At 40.7% G+C, this 22,636-nt stretch overlaps 2 protein-coding genes across 8 annotated transcripts in view; one reads left to right on the forward strand and one right to left on the reverse strand.

Annotated features, from left to right (window-relative positions):
* On the reverse strand, nucleotides 1-13,516 carry LOC116852847 (medium-chain acyl-CoA ligase ACSF2, mitochondrial). Of its 4 annotated transcripts, XM_032833575.1 has the most exons (10): nucleotides 7,417-7,772; nucleotides 6,913-7,082; nucleotides 6,288-6,394; nucleotides 5,656-6,181; nucleotides 2,942-3,125; nucleotides 1,658-1,867; nucleotides 1,437-1,571; nucleotides 1,198-1,311; nucleotides 874-1,110; nucleotides 1-624 (listed from the first exon to the last, which is right to left on the reverse strand). In XM_032833575.1, exons 3-10 carry the CDS (start codon nucleotides 6,388-6,390, stop codon nucleotides 325-327), a joined length of 1,809 nt encoding a protein of 602 aa, XP_032689466.1. In that variant the 5' UTR covers nucleotides 6,391-6,394; nucleotides 6,913-7,082; nucleotides 7,417-7,772; the 3' UTR covers nucleotides 1-324. The 4 variants fall into 4 exon arrangements, with proteins under 4 accessions (XP_032689466.1, XP_032689467.1, XP_032689465.1 ...); XM_032833576.1 differs by lacking the exons at nucleotides 6,913-7,082; nucleotides 7,417-7,772 and adding an exon at nucleotides 13,384-13,516; XM_032833574.1 differs by lacking the exons at nucleotides 6,913-7,082; nucleotides 7,417-7,772 and having other exon boundaries at nucleotides 6,288-6,865.
* Nucleotides 8,332-22,636, forward strand: part of LOC116852843 (serine/threonine-protein phosphatase 6 regulatory ankyrin repeat subunit A) — a 23,786-nt gene continuing 9,481 nt past the window's right edge. For 2 of the 4 annotated variants that reach the window (XM_032833563.1, XM_032833560.1), the window contains exons 1-12: nucleotides 8,332-9,461; nucleotides 10,326-10,427; nucleotides 13,393-13,494; nucleotides 13,739-13,855; nucleotides 15,116-15,316; nucleotides 16,297-16,680; nucleotides 16,770-17,090; nucleotides 17,255-18,482; nucleotides 19,104-19,279; nucleotides 19,368-19,796; nucleotides 20,588-21,614; nucleotides 22,477-22,587. In XM_032833563.1, coding sequence (XP_032689454.1) covers nucleotides 9,135-9,461; nucleotides 10,326-10,427; nucleotides 13,393-13,494; nucleotides 13,739-13,855; nucleotides 15,116-15,316; nucleotides 16,297-16,680; nucleotides 16,770-17,090; nucleotides 17,255-18,482; nucleotides 19,104-19,279; nucleotides 19,368-19,796; nucleotides 20,588-21,614; nucleotides 22,477-22,587 — 4,525 coding nt within the window. In that variant the 5' untranslated portion in view covers nucleotides 8,332-9,134. The remainder of the gene's footprint in view (nucleotides 9,462-10,325; nucleotides 10,428-13,392; nucleotides 13,495-13,738; nucleotides 13,856-15,115; nucleotides 15,317-16,296; nucleotides 16,681-16,769; nucleotides 17,091-17,254; nucleotides 18,483-19,103; nucleotides 19,280-19,367; nucleotides 19,797-20,587; nucleotides 21,615-22,476; nucleotides 22,588-22,636) is intronic. The other 2 variants (XM_032833562.1, XM_032833561.1) reach the window with 1 other exon arrangement.

A 22,636-nucleotide genomic window follows, 5' to 3' on the forward strand; every position in this document is an offset into this window, starting at 1 on the left:
TACTTTTTAAATTTATTTATTGATTCTGTGTTATTACAAAATAAAGTGGTTAAGATATCACAAAAACCATAAACAATGTTTTTCAATAAACTCTAAAAACTGGGAGTCGATATGTGCACAACCGCAGAGCGTCAAACAATTAATCAGTTATACGTCTCGAAAACGTAGCGATAAAAATCTAGAATTAATTCTAAAAATATTTTATTTTAGTTTTGTAAATTCTGTAAAAGACTCCAAAGATAAAATTTCCCTTCTCGTTTATAAAACTTTACTATAAAATCTTTCTAAAAGTATCAAAATTTATATAAAGTTATCCGAAGTCAACTAAGAGCGGTTTGGTGTTGTCGGTATTACACCCTTGCTCTCCAAGTGTTCCCTTAATCGAAACTTCTGAATTTTTCCACTGGCAGTCTTCGGAAATTGATCTACGAACTCTATATAACGCGGAATTTTAAAATGCGCAATTTTGCCCTTGCAATATTCTCTCAGCTCATCCTTTGTTATTTTCTCGCCATCATGTATTTGAACACACGCGCACACCTCTTCTCCATAAACTTCATCATACGCTCCTATAACTTGAACTTCTAATACTTTGGGATGGGTCATCAGGAAGTCTTCGATTTCCTGCAAGATATATATATACAACAAACAACTCCTTTTCTTTTTAATTAAGTTCGAATTTAACACACAAAAAATAAAACAAATTCCAGACAACACATTTCTCTAAAAAACGTCTTTAGCACGCTTTATATTGAATATGTCAAATTCTAATGTCTCAAGAACGTGAACTTTTTAGAAGTTTGTCTGAAACTAATTCGCCATGAAAAATAAAATAAATTATTCCACAATAAAGATACTTTTATATAATCTCACCTTGGGGAAGATATTTTCTCCTCCTCGAATAAGCATATCCTTCAGTCTTCCGACAATAATACCGTAACCATTTTCGTGTAAAATAAATTGATCGGCAGTTTTTAACCAACCGTCTTGCGTCAACGTTTTTCTCGTATTCTCCTCGTCGTCCCAGTAACGTGTCATGTTGCAATATCCGCGTATCCAAAGTTCACCAGGTGTACCAAAGGGAACGGGTACATTGTTTTCATTCATTACCTACTTACAAAACGCATATCTTAAAACGTACCTTAAAAGTTTCCGTCAAAATCAGGAATCAGAAAAGAACGGAAACTCATTGCATACCATTGCTTCAACGTGATTCGACAAATGACCGACGGTTGTCTCCGTGAGATTCTTGTCCTCTCCGTATATCGATTGAAATATTACGCCTGTCGTTTCCGTGAGACCGTATAAAGACTGTAAACAAAGGTTTAGCACAATTCATCTCGTAGTGATGTAGTAATTACTCTCTCTTTCTCTTTCTCTCCCCCTCTCTCTCTCTCTCTTTTTCTCTCTCTTTATTCCGCTTTTAAAAAATTTACCAGGATATTTTCCACACCAAGTGTTTCTCGTATTCTCTTGAAAAGTTCAGGTGAAGCAGGCGAACCACCAATGCATCCTGCCCGAAGACTGGTAATTGGTAGCTGCAAACGTCTCTGTGCATCGAGTATATTTATCTGTCGAAGTATATGTAATGAGACATCAATTACTTCGATTCAATTGCTTCGATATCAAGCAAAAATTGTTTACAATTTTACCCTACCCACATAGTCGGTGTTCCATATGTCCAGACGCAACCCTCTTTCACAATCGCCTCCAAAGATTTTACCGGGTCAAAGGATCGTGCTTCCAGAATAAATGTATCTCCCGTATGAAAGGTAGCTACTTGAACCAGTATCAGACTGAACACGTGGAAAAACGGCACGTTGCAACATATTTTGCCATTGGCATTAACTAACGTCCTTCGTACACCCTGTCGTTGCAAAGGAAAAGAATAAAATAAATAAAGTGATTTTTCTTAAAATGTGCAGAGTAATACGATTGCACATCTGTGCTGCGAGTGTAGAGAAAAACTTAGAAGGGGCCGAGTCTAAAAGTTACACGAGTCAATTATCTCTTACGCGTATAATTGGAGAAACATATTCTTCTGTATAATATATGCTGCTTGTATCACGTTAGTTGGATGTACAAAACGGCTTTTGACAGAAACATCGCATGTAGTATTTATAAGCACTTTCTCAAGATTGGACGCGGTGAGTAAGCTTTTTCTTATCCCTATTTTTATTGATCCTTTGATTTTGGAATTTCTATAGTCACAATCTCTCCTTAATTATAAGAAACATTATGTGTATAGCTATTTTGTGTGTATGTGTGTGTGTGTGTGTGTGCATTTAGTTAACAGTTACTGCAACATAATTTATAAATATAATTTCTTTTATTCCAAATAAATATTCAGGTTAAGATAACTCAAATCAAGAGCACGGAAGCATACGCAATGATGTGTTAAGTCACAAGTAATGTTACGTAACATGTTACGTAACAGTAAGCTTATATAAAACTTCATCTCTTAGTTATTATCATAAAATTCATGAGAATTATATTATCTACTTAGTTTAATAATTATTTATTGTATTTGATTATAACATTTCACGAATGTGTTAATAAAACATTTAAAATCTTAAAACATAAAGAATTTTTATATGAAAGACATATAATAATCAATTCTGAGTATGAGATGGTTAGTCATATTATTTACGACTCTATTTACAACTTAATAACTTTTTTGTGTATAAATATATATAAGGTATTATATTTTTTTTCTTTTACTTAGAGATTGTGCCTATGTAAAAATGTGGACAATATTAAAAAATATTGCATATATTTTTTTTACATAAAAAGTATGACAACCAGACTTGGCCTCTTCTACAGGAATTACGAATTAAAAGGGAGACGGCACTAAATAATTCTCTAATTTCTTTACTGAAAACATGATGACGATTTTTGGAACAATTACCAAACGGCTAACAATATTACTTGTACTTCTTACCTCTATGCTATTATTCACAACAGATTGGTGCGAGAGAACCGTCGCTTTGGGTTTACCGGTGGAGCCGGATGTGAACTGTATATTACACTCGTCGTAACAAGATACCTCAGTTTGTTCAGCAGCGATAGCTTCCACTTCCGTTCTCGTTGGCAATGCTTCGACGTCGACGAAACGACGGGTACCACTGTAAATTAAACGTGCCATTAGACATCATATTTAGTTTGTCTTCCCGATGACAACGATATTAGCGAGCGCGAATGGGTGGACCTTCATAAGGCCATTAACCTAATTGCGCTATGATTCACCTGCGCAGCAAACTTATCGGCGAGGCAGACAAAATTAGCGATTATACTACGTGCAAGAGTGAGAAACATGGGCGAGCAATCTCTTTCTCTTCGTGCATTCGAATAGAAATACTCGAGTGCTGCATAATAATAATGGTCCACGACAAAAATAAACAGAAAGGAGTTCTGACGAAGTTGCCTCACGAAATTGCCGGCGAATACACATTCTGACATCGAAACTCGCTTTCGCTTTAAACTCCCTTACTCTACCCGAGCGGTCGTTCAATCTTTGCCTTCTTTTTGACCTCAGATCGATACGCTGTTTCTTGTGCCGTGAAATGAAATACTTTTATTCGTTGGCCGTTTACCAGCGAACACGTCCAAATACAAATCGTTATGACAACTTGAAACAGCTTATTAATGCAATTTCCCGTTGACGTAGCACAGTGTACAATAAAACTTTTTAATTCACATATACACTGAGAGAAATTGTTTGATAAAAATAAACAAACGAATATTTACAATCAAAATACTGATGAATTTTTATATCGGATCAGGATATCCGGTTAAATTTAATCGAATATTTCTGATCATAATGGCGTTTCATCAGATAAACCGATCAAAAAATTACGAACTAATATTTTTCATTAAATATTCCCTGATCGCATACAAAGACTCATTGGTATTTTGATTGGAAATATCCGTTTGTTAATTTCTTATCGAATAATTCCTCTCAGTGTATAATTCAGACATTCTCTGGATATCAGAAAAAATCTCAGTTGCAGGAACAAAAACATTTTTCTATGAGATTTCTCTTCAATTTATTGAATTTATTGAATAAATAAATAGAATAAACAAATAGAGTTTATTGAATAAATAAATAAGAATAAATAGAGAATTTATTTCAATTTAGAGAATTTATTGAATTTAATTATTTCAATCGAGTTTTAATGCAACCGAATATTTGTTTTACGATAACAGAAATATTGTTTCTCATGACATACTTCTCGTCTGGTCTCCATTATATTACATAAACTGAGATTATTGGTCTGGCTTCTGAATTGAAACTGAGACTGTCTTCTTATATTGAAGCGATGTGTGGAAAATCCGAACGGTTACTTAAAAAGCAGACTAATGTGCTGCTTGAATGAAAAAAGTAATCGGATGGAATTAATCTGTAGCAATTTTCAGTGTTTTTTAAGCTCCACGAGATACTGACATCTGAAAAAAAAACGCGAGCGCATAAGATACAAGTCACGGCGTGTTCTTAACCCATTTTGTAAAGTCGAGCAAAAGGTTCCCGTCAGTCAAAGTGCTAGAGCTCACGCGATACTCGAATAGATGGAACTAGTGTGTTCTAGCGCGTAAACGTGTTAGAAGCTCACGAAAGATCATAAATGCCCGCTCAAGTTCATTTATCTAGGAAGGATGAATGGCGTTATTTGTACAGCTGCTACAAAGATAAAATAAAATAGTATTGATAACTCGTGATAAAACTACCGCCGAAACGCGCAGAAGTAACAGTTTTCCCTTTTATTTGGTATGATTTCAATGAGAGAAAGGAGAATTCAAAACGCAAAATATAATAAGGGATATAAGGAAATAAAAATCAATGGAAGTGAACCGAATTATTTGAAGAAGAAAAATTTGAACAAGTTAAAGACAGGAAATAAAGTAAGAACCTTGGTTAAATTAAGGTGTGGCAATATGGAAGATATAAATAAATATTGACTGGAGGAGGATAATAAGAAATGGGTTCTTGACGGGATTAGTCAGAATTATATAAGGCACTATATAGAGACGTGTCAACACACAAAGAATTAGTTCAATGATTTTGGTACAGTTAGCGAGGAAAAATGGGATAGGTTACGCAATGAGGAGTCGGATGAAATCAAAGATAATATAGTAAGAAAACTATGGAGGAAAAAAGAGAAGAGATTAAAGGAGATCAAAGAGAAAAAGATAAATAAGAGATAGGCATGGTCAAGTAAGCTAAGTTTATATAGCTAAGTTTATATAAGGTTAAGAGTACTTATATGAGTTGGAATAGAATTAGTTTAAGTATGTAGAGATATAAGAATATGTAGAAGAACGTTGGTAAGGAGAAGAAATGGATACAAATATTAAAAAGAAATGCATAAGGTATAAGACTTCTAGATTATATAAAACGAAACAATAATAATAGGACATATTGTGATATATTGTGATTTAATAGGATAAAAAGTTTCGTTTTCTTTCTTCTTTTCACATAGTTCTTAGAATAAGAGGAATGGGTGAATGAGTTAAGATAGGACTGTAAACAAAGCCTCTTCTTGGCAATGTAGCTGAAGTAAAATAAATATGTATGTATATAATTTCAATAATTGCCTCTCAGAAAAAGAAATCTGAAAGTGCCTATTCGAGTACAACATTAATTATAGAATTTCTTACGTTATATGATCCTGGCAGACAATGATGATATGTTTCAAGGAAGGACACTCTTCTTTGGCGCTGAGTAACATTTTCGGGTAATTCTGCGTTTTAAACGAGTCGGGTGAGACGACAGCCTTCACACTGACCTTCTGTAGACAATATGTTAATTCGTTTTGTTGATAACCTGGATTGATCGCGACGACGATCAAACCCAGTCTCGCAGCACTCAAGGAAGTTATATACCACTCGATATCGTTCGGACCCCAAATGCCTAGTCTATCACCTTTCTTCAGGCCTAACTTCTTGAGGCCTGCAGCGAACGAGTCAACCCGTCGAAGAAGCTCGGAGAATGTCAAACGAATATTCTGGTGAAGCGATGCAACGCAAACCCGTTCCGGCCACGTAGCTGCCGCTTTCTGTAACAATTGTCCGATCGTGTCATCGATCAAGGGATATTCACCAGGATTGATCATGTGAGCGGCTTTGACCGCTCTAGAAACGCTCGTTTTGGTTCGGACGTTTGATCTTCCAGCCGGACGTTGCTCTGCAATGATCCATCATGCGAAACACTAAACACAAGTCGCGTAAAACCAAATGCTAAACACAAACAATAGCCACACAATCTCCCCTAACGTGACTTCTTTACTCACCTCTCAAATTAGCGTGCAACAGAGAGAAATATCGCGCGTAGCAGCATCGATTCAGGTTGCCAAATGCGACGTGTCGCGAAGCCGATATAAACGGAGAAAACATTTTCCTTCGAGAGAAAAAACGTACTAGCATGACTAAGAATAAAAGTATTCCGCCAGGAAAGAGTACAAAATGAATACTGAGCCCGTTATGGCTTCTACAGTTTTATCATAGTGTAATATGTGATACTGTTATCATACAGCAGTTAATCGTCTTATTATCTCGTGTTTATTATTAATGATTTGTTAGTTTCAGTATCAAATATGTGACTCGTGAATCTATATATGAGTACACACACACATAAAGTCTATCTTACATAATTAAATTTATTTTACATGAAAACAAATGTAATGAAATTTGTGAAGAGAATATTTCATAAACTCCTTAAACAACTTCCCCAAACAAATCGTGTTAACTCACGAATTTGCTTACAGTAAGTTATGAATTTGTTTAATTAAACTGAAACGTCGGAATTCATATACTAGTGTTTTGAAATCGTAAAATTTCGATCCACACATTAGCTCATAGATTCATTCATTAGTTCGCTTGTAGATTTATTAGAATTTCAACACATTACGACGATACCTTTCTTTTTCTTCTTAGCTTAGAGACGTTGGTACGTGCCGAAACAATCTCGACTTAGAATAGATTAGTAGCGCACATGTACAGTGATTTAGTGCGTTCCACTCAGAAATATATCGCGACTAGAAACGGACGCGAGCGAAGCGCGAATGCGATGTACATCGAACGATTTGCTGCAATGCGGAGAGTACAATTTAACTGACTTTAACTGACGTGTTTATCGTAGCTGTTTGAAGAACGCTTGCAACACGCGTCATCTCAATAACAATAAAAAATCACAAAAGATACCGGTCATAGATAAGTATAATCTCGGTGAAAACCATTTATGACGTGCCGGTATTATGACAAAATATAATTAGCATATAAACCAGTTTTACGGTGACTGAATAATTAAAGCATGAAATATCTACTAATATAATTAATGACAAAATTAATTGATACTTTCTTATCACTTTGCAGCTTAAATTAAGCAAAGCCGCTGACTTTATATTCTGAATGTTTTCTTACTAATAATGATATATTGTTTTTCACATAGCACCAAAATCAATGTTATAACTGGAACGTGTTACTATAATATCTCAGCGAATTAAATCTTTCCTGCATAGGAATATAATGTAGTAGCGTTCTTTATCGAAGAGTAACACGTATTAATATCACTAAAACGTTAGCTTAAAGAGATCCTGAAGTCGATGATGAATTCAAACAATGTCAATAACGCAGAAACGATCGTCACTAACACTAACGCTATTTTTTTGTATTTCTAGTATATATAAAACTTACATAAATATGTGCTGCTTTGTTTTAATACATTCAGCGGAAAATTCGCATGTATAAAAATTATTCTGCAAACTTTTCGAATATTTTTTAACATTTTACATAACTTAACTTTACATAACATAACTTTACATAAACTTTCATTTAAACTAACTTTTATTTAAACTAACTTTATATAAACTTTCATTTAAACTAAACTAACTTTCTTGATAATAAACGATATTAACTTTATTGATGATTGAAATTTCTTCGGAAAGATAATTTTATTTTCTTTAAAATATGAAAAATAAGTCAAGAATTAAAAAAATAAGTCGTAAAAAGATATAAATAATTGTATGATATTTATCTTATATCTCTGTTCGCTCGAACATTTGCGTCGTTCTTTATTGCTTATCGCCAAATATTATATAAATGTGGTTCAAACCAAACTATGTTAAAAGCAATCTATCATGCGTTCTTATCATGCATGGTTTGTACATCTCTCGCCGACCGAAAGTATATCGTCAAGAAGGCATGTCCAAAGCGAAAAATAGGGAGTACGCACGAGCAAGTCCTTGGTCCCGGTTAAGAAGGGCGAGAGAAGGTGAAAAAAGAATGAGGAAGGTTATTCAGAGCCGTGGCAGAGTCCAGTAGATTCGAGATAGTCGAATAGCGTGCCTGCCAGACTGGTCCGGAAGTCGCGTGTCGACGGCAACCCCTAACAACACCCCTCCGCGTCTCTCGCCCTACCGCTGTCTTCGTTACCACCACCTACATACGATTTCCTCGCCTTACCTTACCTGCCAGCGACGACGACCAGCACGGCCTACCGCGAGATTGGCTTGTGTGTGCCGAGGGCAATCCGTGCAAGTCATACGGTAAAGGGGTGTTGGTGCAACGTTACCCTAACGAACCACGAGAACGAGTCGGCGATTGGTCGATCCTGTCGAGCGAGCGAGCGAGGCCCGAGGAAAAGCAACCCTCTCTTCACTCTCGGTTACGTACAGTCCTCAGAATCGCCAGGATAACCGTGCCGTTAACACCATCCTGGTACCGTTAACATTATCACTCGATTTAATAGATTAAAACTGAGTAATATAAAACAATCGATCGAATATCATCGAAAAACGTATTTCATGTATCGAAATGAACTCCGAGTGATACATTCGCAGTACTTACTATTCGCGTTTACTATCGATACTTCGCTTTTACTCATTTTCTCTCTCATATCAACGACGAGGCGGAGCTGCCTTTTGATTGTTTAGCAGAACTCTTCGAAATCGTTACTTTGGGGGTTGACGTACGTCTTCCATTCGGCGAGTGTCACGTGTACGCGCCAGACCTAGAGGTGTCTGCCTGGTGACCGTAATCTCTTCGTGGCACGAACGTCAACGACGTGCAGTCTTGAACAAGAGTGAGTCGCTCAAGCGAACCATGCTCGCGTCCTACGCGGTGGGATTGTACGGTGTAACATGAGCAGCAACAGCAAGAAACCACCGGGAGGCAAGGACGACAAGAAGAGTCCCTCCAGCAAAGAGGAAAGCCCGTCGGGCGGCAAGGACGATGGTTCAGTCTCAACGGGTAGTAATGGCGGCGCGATCGGAGGAGAACCATCGCAGCCAGGAAGTAAGCCCAGCTCCGCCGGTGCGACCGCCAGAGAAGGGGCCCAGAGACTTCTGGGCCTGGCCGCGCGCGGAGAATGGGCACCCGTGGACCAGCTGCTCAAATCTCTGGAGAAGACGGTGCAGAGCGCGGGGGAGGATGGCTTCATCGCACCGCTCGCCGGCGTTCTGGACCCGGTCAGTTCAATTGAAATGACTCGACCAAGCCCACGTAACATTACAAAGTCAATGTTGTTATAATATTTCAGTCAATTAATTTTGTTTTTTTACTTGGTAACAAGATATTGTAGTAATGTTTTCTATTGGAGAGCAGTACTACTAAAACGTTAGCTTGAGATGGTAAAGTAGTTATATTTTGATAAATATTGAAATGTGATATTAATTTAAACGAAGCGATCTTGAATTAATAAAAATCTTATATTGTATTAATGTTCGGGTTTTTTTTTAATTTATTAAAAATCCCGGAAAGTAACATTTTAAGGTCATGATAATATTGTTATTATTTTTAACAACATAGTTAAAAACTTCTTAGGTTTAATGTTGGTATAGTATAAGTTCCGAAAAGTAACATTTTAAGGTCATGATAATATCGTTATTATTTTTAGCAACATAATTAAAAACTTCTTAGGTTTAATGTTGGTATAAGTTCCGGGAAGTAACATTTTAAGGTCATGATAATATCGTTATTATTTTTAGCAACATAATTAAAAACTTCTTAAGTTTAATGTTGGTATAGTATTTTTGCACTATATGAGAAGATACGTTTCGATCGATACGTTTCCTCGGCATCAACGCACTTAAATTACAGTTTTAGAAACTGCGACGAATTACATTTGAATGATGCGAGAGAATATATTACGTTTTCCCTTATGGATGACACAGATCTTTCGCGCGCGCGATGTTTATCGAAGAGGCTCACTGGGAAATCTTTGATGAACGAGGGCGATAATCAAATAAGAAGAATCGCGTGACGGGTTTTTCGCTCGAGACGCATCGCACTCGTACTCGCATATCATTAGAATGAAGATTTTCTTTTTGCAGACGACGGGAATGACGCCGCTGATGTACGCGGTGAAGGACAACCGCAGCGCGCTGCTCGATCGGATAATCGAGCTCGGAACCGACGTTACCGCCAGGAACAACGCAAGTACTCCACAATGATAAACGCGCGAATTAAGCAATTCGCTGGATTGATCAATCATACACAAAAAGCTCTCCTCTGATAGGGCTCAAAGAGAGGACGCGAATTATTCTCTTGCGACAAATAGGACCAACTATGAGGAGCACGAATTTTTCGAATCTCCAACGAAAAATCAAACATTTACATTTCAAACATTTCGCTTTTTGTTCAAAATTCAAACAGTATAGTTTATTTATATCTCTGGGAAAAAAAACTGTATAAAGATATATATTCATGCGATACATTTGTAATATGTCTTTTAGTTTGCAAATTATTAAATGAAATGTTAAGCAATACTGAACTTCTTACTTTCTGCGTATATAACAGATAAAACAAAAATTAACAGTCGAAGTTTATGCTGTCTGCTGCTCAGAAAAATATAGTCTAGTCGGATTAACTAAATTTCTAGCGGGATATGAACGAATCAGAAATTCCGATTGAGTTTATCAGAATTCTGTTCAATTTAACAAGCTTAAGTGACTCAATTTAACATCAACTTAAATGATTCCCCACCAGTGATTTCAAGAGTGAGGTCGTCGTTGAGTTGACCGCAAAATCGTTGATGGACAACCTTAACGGCTTAATCTAAAAATCGGATTGCATTCTCATTGCGTTTCATCGAAAGCCAACCGGCCTACTTGCTTCCTCGCACAAGCAGGCGCCTTGTCCAGTCGGTCAGTAAGCATAAACCCCTTGGTCTTGGCCCTCCTTCACGCAATCGTTCCCTTCTACCTTAATTCGACTTAGCACAAATTAACACGGCTCGATTAGCTTGCACATTCCGCGGCACGTGTCATCTTTGCAGCGGATTGTATTACACGTGCCAGCGCCAAGTAATCTCAACACAATAACTTATCACATCAGCAAGGTCAAGCGATTCGACGACACACGGGAAAAACATTTAATTGGATTAATGAAATTGTAATATCTTGTTATATACAAGTATATACAAGTAATATTTAACAAGATTTTTGGTTAATTCGAACAGAATTTCAACAAAATTTGAACAGAAGTTCAACAGAAATCTCACACGGGAAAAACATTTAATTGGATTAATGAAATTGTAATATCTTGTTATATTATTTATAACAAGATATTACAATTATATACAAGTATATACAAGTAATATTTAACAAGATTTCTGGTTAATTCGAACAGAATTTCAATAGAATTTAAACAGAAGTTCAACAGGAATCTCACACGGGAAAAACATTTAATTGGATTAATGAAATTGTAATATCTTGTTATATATAAGTATATACAAGTAATATTTAACAAGATTTTTGGTTAATTCGAACAGAATTTGAACAGAAGTTCAACAGGAATTGTCTAGTTTGTTCATACTCTTCACAAGAAATTTCATTAATCCAATTCAATGTTTTTTCCCGTGTGTCGTCGAATCGCTTGACCTTGCTGACGCGATAAGTTATCGTGAGATTACGTGGCGCTGGCACGTGTAATATAATCCGCTGCGAAGGTGCGCGTGCCGCGGAACGTGCAAGCTAATGATCGAGCCGTGTTAATCTGTGCTAAGTCGAATTGAGTAGAAAGGAACGATTGCGTGAAGGAGAGCCAAGGCCAAGGGGCTTATGCTTACTGACCGACTGGACAAGGCGCCTGCTCGTGCGAGGAAGCAAGTAGGCCGGTTGGCTTTCGATGAAACGCAATGAGAATGCAATCCGATTTTTAGGGTAGATTAAGCCGTTAAAGTTGTCCATCAACGACTTTGCGGTCAACGACGACCTCTCACGCTTGAAATCACTGGGGGGAAGTCACTTAAGCTGATGCGGTTAATGCTGACTTTTTTCAAGAATTATGTGCAGTCTCATGGGCACTACATATCGAAACGCTTATCGATTGCAAATGTATGAATCAGGACAAATGAGTTTCGCCGAAACGCCACGTTGGCAGACTCATAAATTTCTGGAAATTCACAAATAACAAATATTCATTTTATATTTATGCGCGAGTAGTGCAATGTATTTGCCACCGCGCGCGCATTATGCATCTACCACTCCCACGATGACTACGATATAATTATCAAATAGCATGCTGATACACGCCGTGATTGAAAGGCGGAAACGTCGTTAAAGTCAGTTCGTATTTATGGGTGCGGCGGAGTAAAATTGATGACCTTATCAACTTATTACTCGATCACCTCGTGAATCGAACACATCTCGCGATTCCACGAAATTGCATGATAACAAGTAAACGCAGCAATACATTGCGCTTCCCTTTTAAGCGAAAACATATGACGAAGCTAATTTATAAAATAGAAAATTGTTCGACAGATATTCGAGATGAATGTCAAAATAAATTATTAAAATGTACGTACACGGAAAGAATATCATAGTTTTCATTCATATTCATAAATTTTCATTAATTTTTATTGCCTACACGAAAAAAAGGTTTGGTTGAATTAATCAAATATCTAGTCAAATATGAACAATCCAGAAATTCCGATTGAAGTAACCCGAATTCTAATTAAGTCAACCAAAAATCTTGTTAACTTAAATAGAATTCGGGTTCAATCGGAATTTCTGGATTGTTCATATTCGACCAGATACTTGGTTAATTCAACCAAACCTTTTTTTCCATGTATATTTCTAATAATGCAAAAATAAACGGCCCGTGTAAAGTCTATCTTGCTAAGAAACATAGCAAATTTCACTGGAAACAGCAAATTATTTAAGAACACACTTCAGTTCCTAAAATATAAATAGCATATATGAAATAAATAGCATATATGAAGGATATAGCCAATTGCTGCAGAATGTCGATCTATTCCTCGGCTACAAAATTCTATAATAATTTTTACTGTAAAATTCTTTCCGTGTAACTGTAATTTTTACTATAAGATTCTTTTCGTGTAACTGCCGGAAAAATACGAGAAACATAAAACATCTCACGGACACGTACTTTCCACAGGACAATTACAATGCGCTCCATATCGCCGCCATGTACTCGAGGGAGGACGTCGTCAAGTTGCTTTTGTCCAAGAGAGGAGTCGATCCATACGCCACAGGCGGGGTATGAATACACAATTACTCCTGTAGCTGAAAAAAAACTACGCGAACATCCACTTTACGACAATAAATCCGTCATATTTCTAGGTTGCATTTCAAACGTTTTTTTTTAGAAAATTTTACTCGATATTCTATATAGTATACGTAACGTGAATTATAAGTATTGAGTGAAATTTTCCTAAAAAAAGAACGCAATCCTAATGTACGCTTTCTAATGTACCAATTGTGTGCACGCGTCACTGTTGTAGCCCAGACAACAAACAGCGGTTCATCTGGTAGCGTCGAGACAAACGGGCACCGCCACGTCAATTCTACGAGCTCTGTTGGGTGCCGCTGGACGAGACATCAGGCTGAAGGTCGACGGCGTAAGTAACAAGATGATACCAATTTCGCAATATCACGCGAGAAATAAATAAGAGCCCGGCGCGCGAAATGCGTCGCGGTTAAATCGCCGTCGTCCATAGTTCGATCCTCCCTCGATATCTCAAAACGAATCAATCGTCGCATGGCGCCGCAATAACATGGCCGATTCGTGTTGGCCCCAAAACTCCGAATTGGACGTAGATAAAGATTTTTCCGCAATAACCGCGGCACGATGCTCCCGTTTCGCGTTCGCGTTTCTCGCGTGACAACTGCCGCGCGCCGAGAGATCGCTGCCTGGTACGGGATGGCGCTATAACTCTTCTCCAGTTCGCTTTTTCCTCCCTGTCTCTCCTCCACCACTATCACCACCACCTCCTCCTCCTTTTGTCTGCCATACACTCTGTCGCGATGGCACGACGTCACTGATTTGGCGAAGTCGACGAACGCTAACAATCACATCGCCTGCTCATAATTAACAGCGGTTTATAAAAGCCAGAGCTAGGATTCTGTAAGTTGTTATTGGAGTTAACGACAGTTTCGTTATCGTTGCACAGCTTTTCTACTGTAGTTGCCCAACAATAACGAAACTCCAATAACAAGTTACAGAATCCCAGCAATGCTTATAAAAAACACGACGATAAAGATATGTATATATCTTGACTACAAGAAAAAAACAATTCTATTGGTACAACCGAATTCTGTTGGAGCAACTCGATTGCTCAAAGATCAGACGAAAACTCGACTGTAGAAACAAAAAAAATTCCTTTATGAGGCTTTTGTATGGTCAATTGTTCTCAGTTGCCTCAACCGAGTTTTAATGTCGCTGAATGTTCAAATTTTTTCGGTTACGACAATAGAAATATTAGTTTTCATAACAGAGATATCGCTTCTGATCACCTAATTTTCAGTTGGTTCTTATTCGGTTACATCAAATGAGATTTTTTTTCGTGTATGTATACAAGTTGAACTCATCAAGATGAAACACAAAATTCCTTTACCATTTCGTACACAACCACGTAAAATTTCGAGTTATTAATCAAAGGAGTGCACGATTGAGCGCGATAATACACTAATCTTCTTTCATTAATAACTAAGAATCTGCGTGGCCATTTGCAAAATGGTAGGGACTTTTTGTTCAGTTTGACCTAATGTTTAACCAGAGTTGCATAATGAATTGTGTCGGACACTCTGTCTATACATGATGTTTCAAATAAACGTGAAGGACTGGTTACTTAGGTTGATGTGGCCATTTCTCTCCATAGAAAGGGAAGATACCTCTTTTGCTAGCGGTGGAGGCTGGCAATCAGTCGATGTGCCGGGAGCTTTTGGCGCAGCAAGCACCTGATCAGCTTCGGGCCACCACACCTGCGGGCGACTCCGCCCTACATTTGGCTGCGAGAAGACGTGACATCGACATGGTGCGGATCTTGGTGGATTACGGCACGTCCGTCGACATGCAAAACGTACGTTAGCGAAATTCAAGCACGGAAGACCCAGACGTAAAAAGAAATTAGGGAATCGTTAATAATCGAACGACAATAATGTTCCGACTTCGCCGAGTACACGGTATCCTCGAAATGTCGCGTGTCATCCCGTTTACACGTCTCCGCGACCGCCGCGATTCTATTTCGTACCTAAGCTTCAATGTCACCAGCAAATAGAGTGCAAAGCTGCAGAAGATCGATCACACGCGCCGCGGAAGTACCGCACGAGACTGACTTGTAAATTACTACAAACATCGCTGCAGAACGCGAGCTTATGTTCCCGTATGAGCAATAATTGAGAATAGGACAGTCGTAAGATCTGCGACAAGGTCCTGAAGGTTACTCTTTGCGTACTGCTTCCATCTGCACAGAATAATTACGTCAGACGGTAGGACGTTTGCTTTTTCTTTTCGGTTTTACCAATGTGCGTCTCACACTGCTGAAACTATTGACATCGGCGAAAATAAAATAAACGAATTTTTGTTGAATTTTTTCTGGTAATTTATGATTCTTCGAGCTCCACCCTGTTGAGGCACAACGATGTATCCGACGAGTTATGTTGCATCACAAAAATTTAATAGTAGAACATGCATGAGGAGGGTATGCATGCGTAATGTATGAGAATGACTGTCGCATTGCGTCCATCGAGTAGTAACTCCGTACGCAGGACTAAGTTCTCAGTTAACGACGACATGTATTAGGAGAAAGTACGGGCATTAGTTCCACGTAAAACACGTACAGCATTTTTAGATCGGCATATCGGTAAAACATTGAATGGTATCGGATGAAGATCAATGACGTGAGCAATTTACCGTCTTGTAATCATGTTAGAGCAAAAAAATTGACCTCTGTAGTCGCGTTTAGTTTCTTTTTTTGTAATGCACTAATTATGACGTAATAGATGACGTAAAACCGCTATATAATGCCCAACTGTTTAACGTTCAAGGCGATTGTTTCAGGGCGACGGGCAGACCGCGTTACATATAGCGAGCGCCGAAGGTGACGAGACTCTGGTGAAATACTTCTACGGTGTCCGCGCGTCCGCTTCGATCACCGACCATCAAGATCGGACGCCTATGCATCTGGCCGCTGAGAACGGCCACGCTTCCGTAATCGAGCTGTTGGCCGATAAATTCAAAGCGAGCATCTTCGAGAGAACGAAGGACGGTTCCACTCTGATGCACATTGCGTCGCTGAACGGCCACTCGGAATGCGCCACTATGCTCTTCAAGAAGGGCGTGTACTTGCACATGCCGAACAAACGCGGCGCCAGGTCCATTCACACGGCCGCGAAATACGGTCACGTGGGTATCATCAGCACCCTGCTGCAACGAGGCGAGAAAGTGAGTTACCCCCGTCCATTTTGACCTTGCATGATCTTTGCAAAGCGCGTCGCCCGAGGAATTATCTTATTTCGCCTCTTATCGCTCAGGTGGACGCGGTGACCAACGATAACTACACGGCACTCCATATAGCCGTGGAAAGTGCCAAACCGGCCGTCGTGGAGACCCTCTTAGGATACGGCGCGGAGGTGCACGTGAGGGGTGGCAAACTTCGGGAAACTCCGCTTCACATAGCCGCCAGGGTGCCTGATGGTGATAGGTGTGCCTTGATGTTACTAAAGTCTGGAGCGGGTCCAAATTTGACAACTGACGACGGCCAGACGCCTATTCATGTAGCTGCTAGTCACGGAAACTTGGCGACCCTTCTTTTGCTCCTCGACGATGGCGGAGATCCGATGGCCAAGTCAAAAGTACGCCGGCGAGACATGAAATCTGATTCTAAGATACATTTTTAAATATAGTTATATGATGTTTATTATATATCAATTAAATAACTAACTTCTCGCACTCTCTTCAAACTTGAAAGATTCTTATTCGACGATGTTCAAGTTTTTTCTATTTCTCTTTTTTTCAGAATGGAGAGACGCCTTTACATTTAGCCTGCAGGGGTTGCAGAGCGGACGTGGTCCGGCACTTGATCGAATTCGTGAAGGAGAAGAAGGGTGCAGAAGTGGCGACTTTCTACGTGAACAGTCTAACCAATGAAGGAGCCAGTGCTCTCCATTACGCCGCCCAAATCGAACCGTCCGAAGTCATCACTCCCGGCGACGATCGTGCCGTTATTCGTGCGCTTCTCGACAGCGGTGCAGACGTCTCGATGCAAACGAAGCAGGCCCAGGAATCGGCATTTCATCATTGCGCCCTCGCGGGTAACAACGAAGTCCTGCAAGAGATGATCAGTCGCATGTCAGCCACGGAAGTGCAGAAAGCCTTGAACAGGCAGAGCGCCGTGGGTTGGACGCCGTTGCTGATCGCCGCTCATCGCGGCCACATGGAACTGGTGACCACTCTGTTGGCCAACCACGGCAGGGTGGACGTGTTCGATCTGGAGGGTAGATCTGCTCTTCATCTGGCCGCCGAGCACGGCTATCTTCAAGTTTGCGACGCGCTCTTGGCGAATAAGGCCTTCATAAACTCCAAATCGCGCGTAGGCAGGACCGCTTTGCACTTGGCTGCCATGAACGGTTATACGCATCTGGTGAGGTTCCTCGTGCAGGATCACGGCGCCGCGATAGACGTGCTCACTCTGAGGAAGCAGACGCCCCTTCACTTGGCGGCGGGCTCCGGACAGTTGGAGGTCTGCAAAGTTCTTCTGGAACTCGGCGCCAGTATAGACGCCACAGACGACCAGGGACAAAAGCCAATTCATGCCGCGGCAATGAACAACTACGCCGAGGTGGCGCAACTCTTTCTGCAGAGGCACGCCAGCCTGGTGATGGCCTGCACCAAGGATGGCAACACATGCGCCCACATCGCTGCCATGCAAGGCAGCGTCCGCGTAATCGAAGAATTGATGAAGTTTGATAGACAGGGCGTAATATCCGCCAGAAACAAATTGACAGAGGCTACCCCACTGCAATTGGCGGCAGAGGGTGGCCACGCCGAAGTGGTGAAGGCTTTAGTGCGGGCTGGGGCGTCCTGCGCTGACGAGAATCGCGCGGGCTTCACCGCGGTTCATCTCGCGGCTCAACATGGCCATGGTGCAGTATTGGAAGTGATGAGGTCGTCGCAATCCCTTAGGATTTCCAGCAAGAAACTCGGCGTCACGGCGCTGCACGTAGCCGCTTACTTCGGGCAAGCCGGTGAGTACACACAGAAAAATGCATATTACATGGAAAAAACAAGTTTAATTGGATTAACCAAATTTCTGGTGAAATATGAATAAACCAGAAATTCTGGCTAAAATTATAGGAATTCTGTTCAAGTTGACAATATTTCTAATTAACTCGAACAGAATTTTAGTAATCTCAACTGAAATTTCTTGATTCGTTCATATTTTACCAAAAATTTGGTTAATTCAACTAAATGTTTCTTCCATCTGCATTGAAATAAATATTATTTGTTTCAAGTATTTAATTAACTTCTATATATGCAAATCTATCATAAGTATCAAATTTCATTAAATCTATCATCGCAAGTATCAAATTTATTCAAAATGCATTCTGAATCCTAATAGATTTAGCATTTCAATCAAGAATATTAAATTAAAATAAGAATTCAAAACACGTATACACATACACACATACAGCTTCCAAAAGAATGATATTTTTCTGTGCATAAAAATCTTTGATAGAACGTCAATATATTCCCAGATTTTTATCTTGAGTCTATTCGACTTTAAATTGCCAGAGACAGAGTTTTATCAAATAAAATAATAAAACATTAAATAAAACTAACAGAGAAGTACATTTGATTGCTTCTAGATACGGTCAGAGAATTACTAACTCATGTACCCGGAACTGTGAAATCCGATCCACCGACCGGAGGAGCGCTGGTGGCAGAATTAGGAAGCGAGTCCGGCATGACACCTCTTCATCTGGCCGCCTATTCCGGAAACGAGAACGTCGTACGATTGCTGCTGAACTCCGCGGGTGTTCAGGTACGGGAGAGTTCGACGAGCATTACTGTCGTTCGTGAATATCTAGTCGCGTGAATTATAAAGACGCACGGGAACACTCTGACCGCAGGCGGACGCGGCGACCACCGAAAACGGATTCAACCCCTTGCATCTGGCCTGCTTCGGCGGTCATATCACCGTCGTGGGTCTGCTGTTGAGCAGATCGGCGGAGTTGCTGCACAGCGCGGACCGTTACGGCAAGACCGGACTGCACATCGCAGCGACCCATGGTCACTATCAGATGGTGGAGGTTCTCTTGGGTCAAGGGGCTGAGATAAACGCGACCGACAAGAATGGCTGGACACCGCTTCATTGCGCGGCGCGCGCCGGCCATCTGGATGTCGTGAAGCTGCTCGTAGAGAGCGGCGCGTCCCCGAAGAGCGAAACGAATCTTGGCTGCGCGCCGATCTGGTTCGCCGCGTCCGAGGGTCACAACGACGTGCTCAAGTACCTCATGGAGAAGGAGCACGACACGTATGCTCTGATGGACGACAGAAGGGTAAGACACGCCTGATCGATAAGAGTGAGAACTCTCCCGTAACTCGCTCGTATACGTATACCTCGGGCGATCTCGTCGCGAGCTATCCGGGTCACATGGAAACGACCTCGAATGAAATCGCCTGGGGCTAGGCATTTTCGAGATCCTCGCGGCGTCACAGCTTCGCGTTTCGCGGATTAAAGGAGCGCACGACATTCGGAAAGTTTTACTCATTTCGTCGACAGGAGTCGACCAACCAGACTAATAAATTTGCGCTTTAATGTCGAGTACGCACGCGAGATATGGTTGAACGGCAGTGATTCCGTGGACGAAAATTTATTGTTCATTCACGTTTGGCTCAGACAATTTTAAAACGAAATAAGCATACCCGTCGTATAAAGTTCCGCGGTCGGCACTGTCCTACAAGCGCAGTACGATCAATTGTGTAGAAACTCTGTAGAATAATTAACCGATGTGCGACATAACAGCCTCTTAGAAACCAAACTGATCAACCCAATTTTTTATAAATTTATCAATTTTAAAAAAAGTTAAGCACGCTAATTATGTGTTCTGCTACTGTACAGAAATAGATAGAGAAAGAGAAAGAAAGAGAGAGAGAAAGAGAGAAAGAGAGAGAGAGAAGAGAGAGAGAGAGAGAGAAAGAGAGAGAGAAAGAGAGAGAGAAAGAGAAGAAAAGAATCAAAGAATAACTTCGTAGAAAATTGTCTAAAAAAAAATAATAAGAGATAAAATTTTCTTATTTGAAACCATAATTAAGGCAATCGTCACGAAAACTGACATATTTCTTGCAGTTCGTCTACAATATGATGGTCTGCAGCAAAAGTCACAACAACAAGCCAATAGAGGAGTTTGTCCTGGTGTCACCCGCGCCGGTCGACACGGCGGCCAAGCTGTCCAACATTTACATGAAGCTTTCCGAGAAGGAGAAGGAACGCGCCAAGGATTTGATCGCGGCTGGGAAGCAGTGTGAGACTATGGCGACTGAGTTGTTGGCCTTAGCGGCGGGCGCCGATTCAGCCGGCAGGATCTTGACGTCGATGGACCGCAGGAATGTTGAGTTTCTGGACGTGTTGATTGAGAACGAGCAAAAGGAGGTAATCGCGCACACTGTGGTGCAGCGTTACCTCCAAGAACTTTGGCAAGGCAGTCTGAATTGGAACGCGTTCAGGACTATCCTGCTGTTCATCGCCTTCCTCGTGTGCCCGCCCGTCTGGCTCGTGTTCGCCCTTCCGTTTGGCCACAAGTATAACAATGTGCCCATCATCAAGTTCATGTCGTATCTCACGTCGCACATCTACCTGATGGTTTTCCTGCTGTTGGTTGGCATTACGCCCATCTATCCAGTGGTGAGAGCCAGCTTGATACCTTACTGGTACGAGTGGTGCCTGCTAGTGATGCTCTCGGGGCTGTTGCTGTTCGAGCTGACGAATCCCAGCGACAAGAGCGGCCTGGGCTGGATCAAACTGGCGGTGCTGCTCTTCGGGATATTCGGCGTGGCGTTCCACCTGATGGGCTTCGTATTCGTGCAGAGACCGTATTGGCCGACTCTGCTCTACCTGAGAAACCAGCTTTTCGCTCTGAGCTTTCTTTTAGCATGCGTACAAATATTGGACTTCCTGTCGTTTCACCATCTGTTCGGACCATGGGCCATTATCATTGGTAATCTCATGAAGGATCTCGCGAGATTCCTCGCCGTGTTGGCCATCTTCGTCTTCGGCTTCTCCATGCACTTCGTCGCGCTCAATCAGGCGTTCAAGAACCAATCGCTGCAGGAGGCGCGTGCCGACGACAGGAAGAAGAAGGAGGCGTTCCACGACGGTAAGTTCGAAACGCATTCTCTCGCATTTTCTGCGATTTTCTCCACCTTGCCCCACATCCATTCTTCCATTCTTCAACCAATATCTATCTCTTTTTTTTTCTTTTACTCTACTTCAACGCCAGGCTAGAACTAACGGCGCAGTTAACTAATATTTTACAGCTCCCGTCTATAGTATATAATATATACGCGCACATATACTGTAGACACCGTAGAGATACCTTATCTGTAGATATCTAACGTAGGTCTAGATCTTAGATTGGCAATCGCTTCGACGCGGTACTGGTTCTATTAACAGGATGTAGACAACGCTTTTCGCCCACGCAGCTGCTGAGTCGCGTGGGCGTCGATCTAACGACGCAGTTCCTCTCCTCTCTTATATAAATCGGCAATCGCGTTTTCTCCCTCTTTCTTTTTCTCTTCCCTGCGTAAATTCTTATATTATTAGGGTTTAAAGAACCGACGTAATTTCGACGAATGCAGATCTCGATGTTATCAACGCGAACACTCGAGTACTAGCACTCGAGCTCGTCGAGATTATGTCGGCTTAATGTCTCGTTTTGAATTAGTTCGCAGGATCAAAGGTGTATATATATATATATATATATATATATATATATATATATATATATATATATACACCTCCCTGTAACGTGTTCCCTTGTCCTTCCGCTAAATTTGCTCCCCCTTCGAAAAGAACCGGCTGACGTTATGATCAATTCGCGCGCGTAGACCTCTTAGAGTTGTCGTTAAAGAAAAATTTCTAACACTAGCATACCGTAAAACAAAGTCCACACCGTGTCGATCATACACAGAGACATGCGGAGCGATACAAGATCATAATAGGATAAATTGCAATGATAGATTTGTTGACCAATGTTACGGAAAGGATGATGGAGACGCCACCAACGGCGCCTCCTCGTCGCTACGGCCGCTACAGGAAAAAGAATGACTGTTGTGAGGAAAACAGAGATAGTAAGTTTTGCTGTGTTTGAAAAAGATAAAAAAAACGATTAATCAGAAG

Source organism: Odontomachus brunneus, unplaced genomic scaffold (assembly GCF_010583005.1).
Source record: "Odontomachus brunneus isolate Ranch 3 - 2012 unplaced genomic scaffold, Obru_v1 Obru_scaffold_259, whole genome shotgun sequence".
NCBI lineage: Eukaryota > Metazoa > Arthropoda > Insecta > Hymenoptera > Formicidae > Odontomachus > Odontomachus brunneus.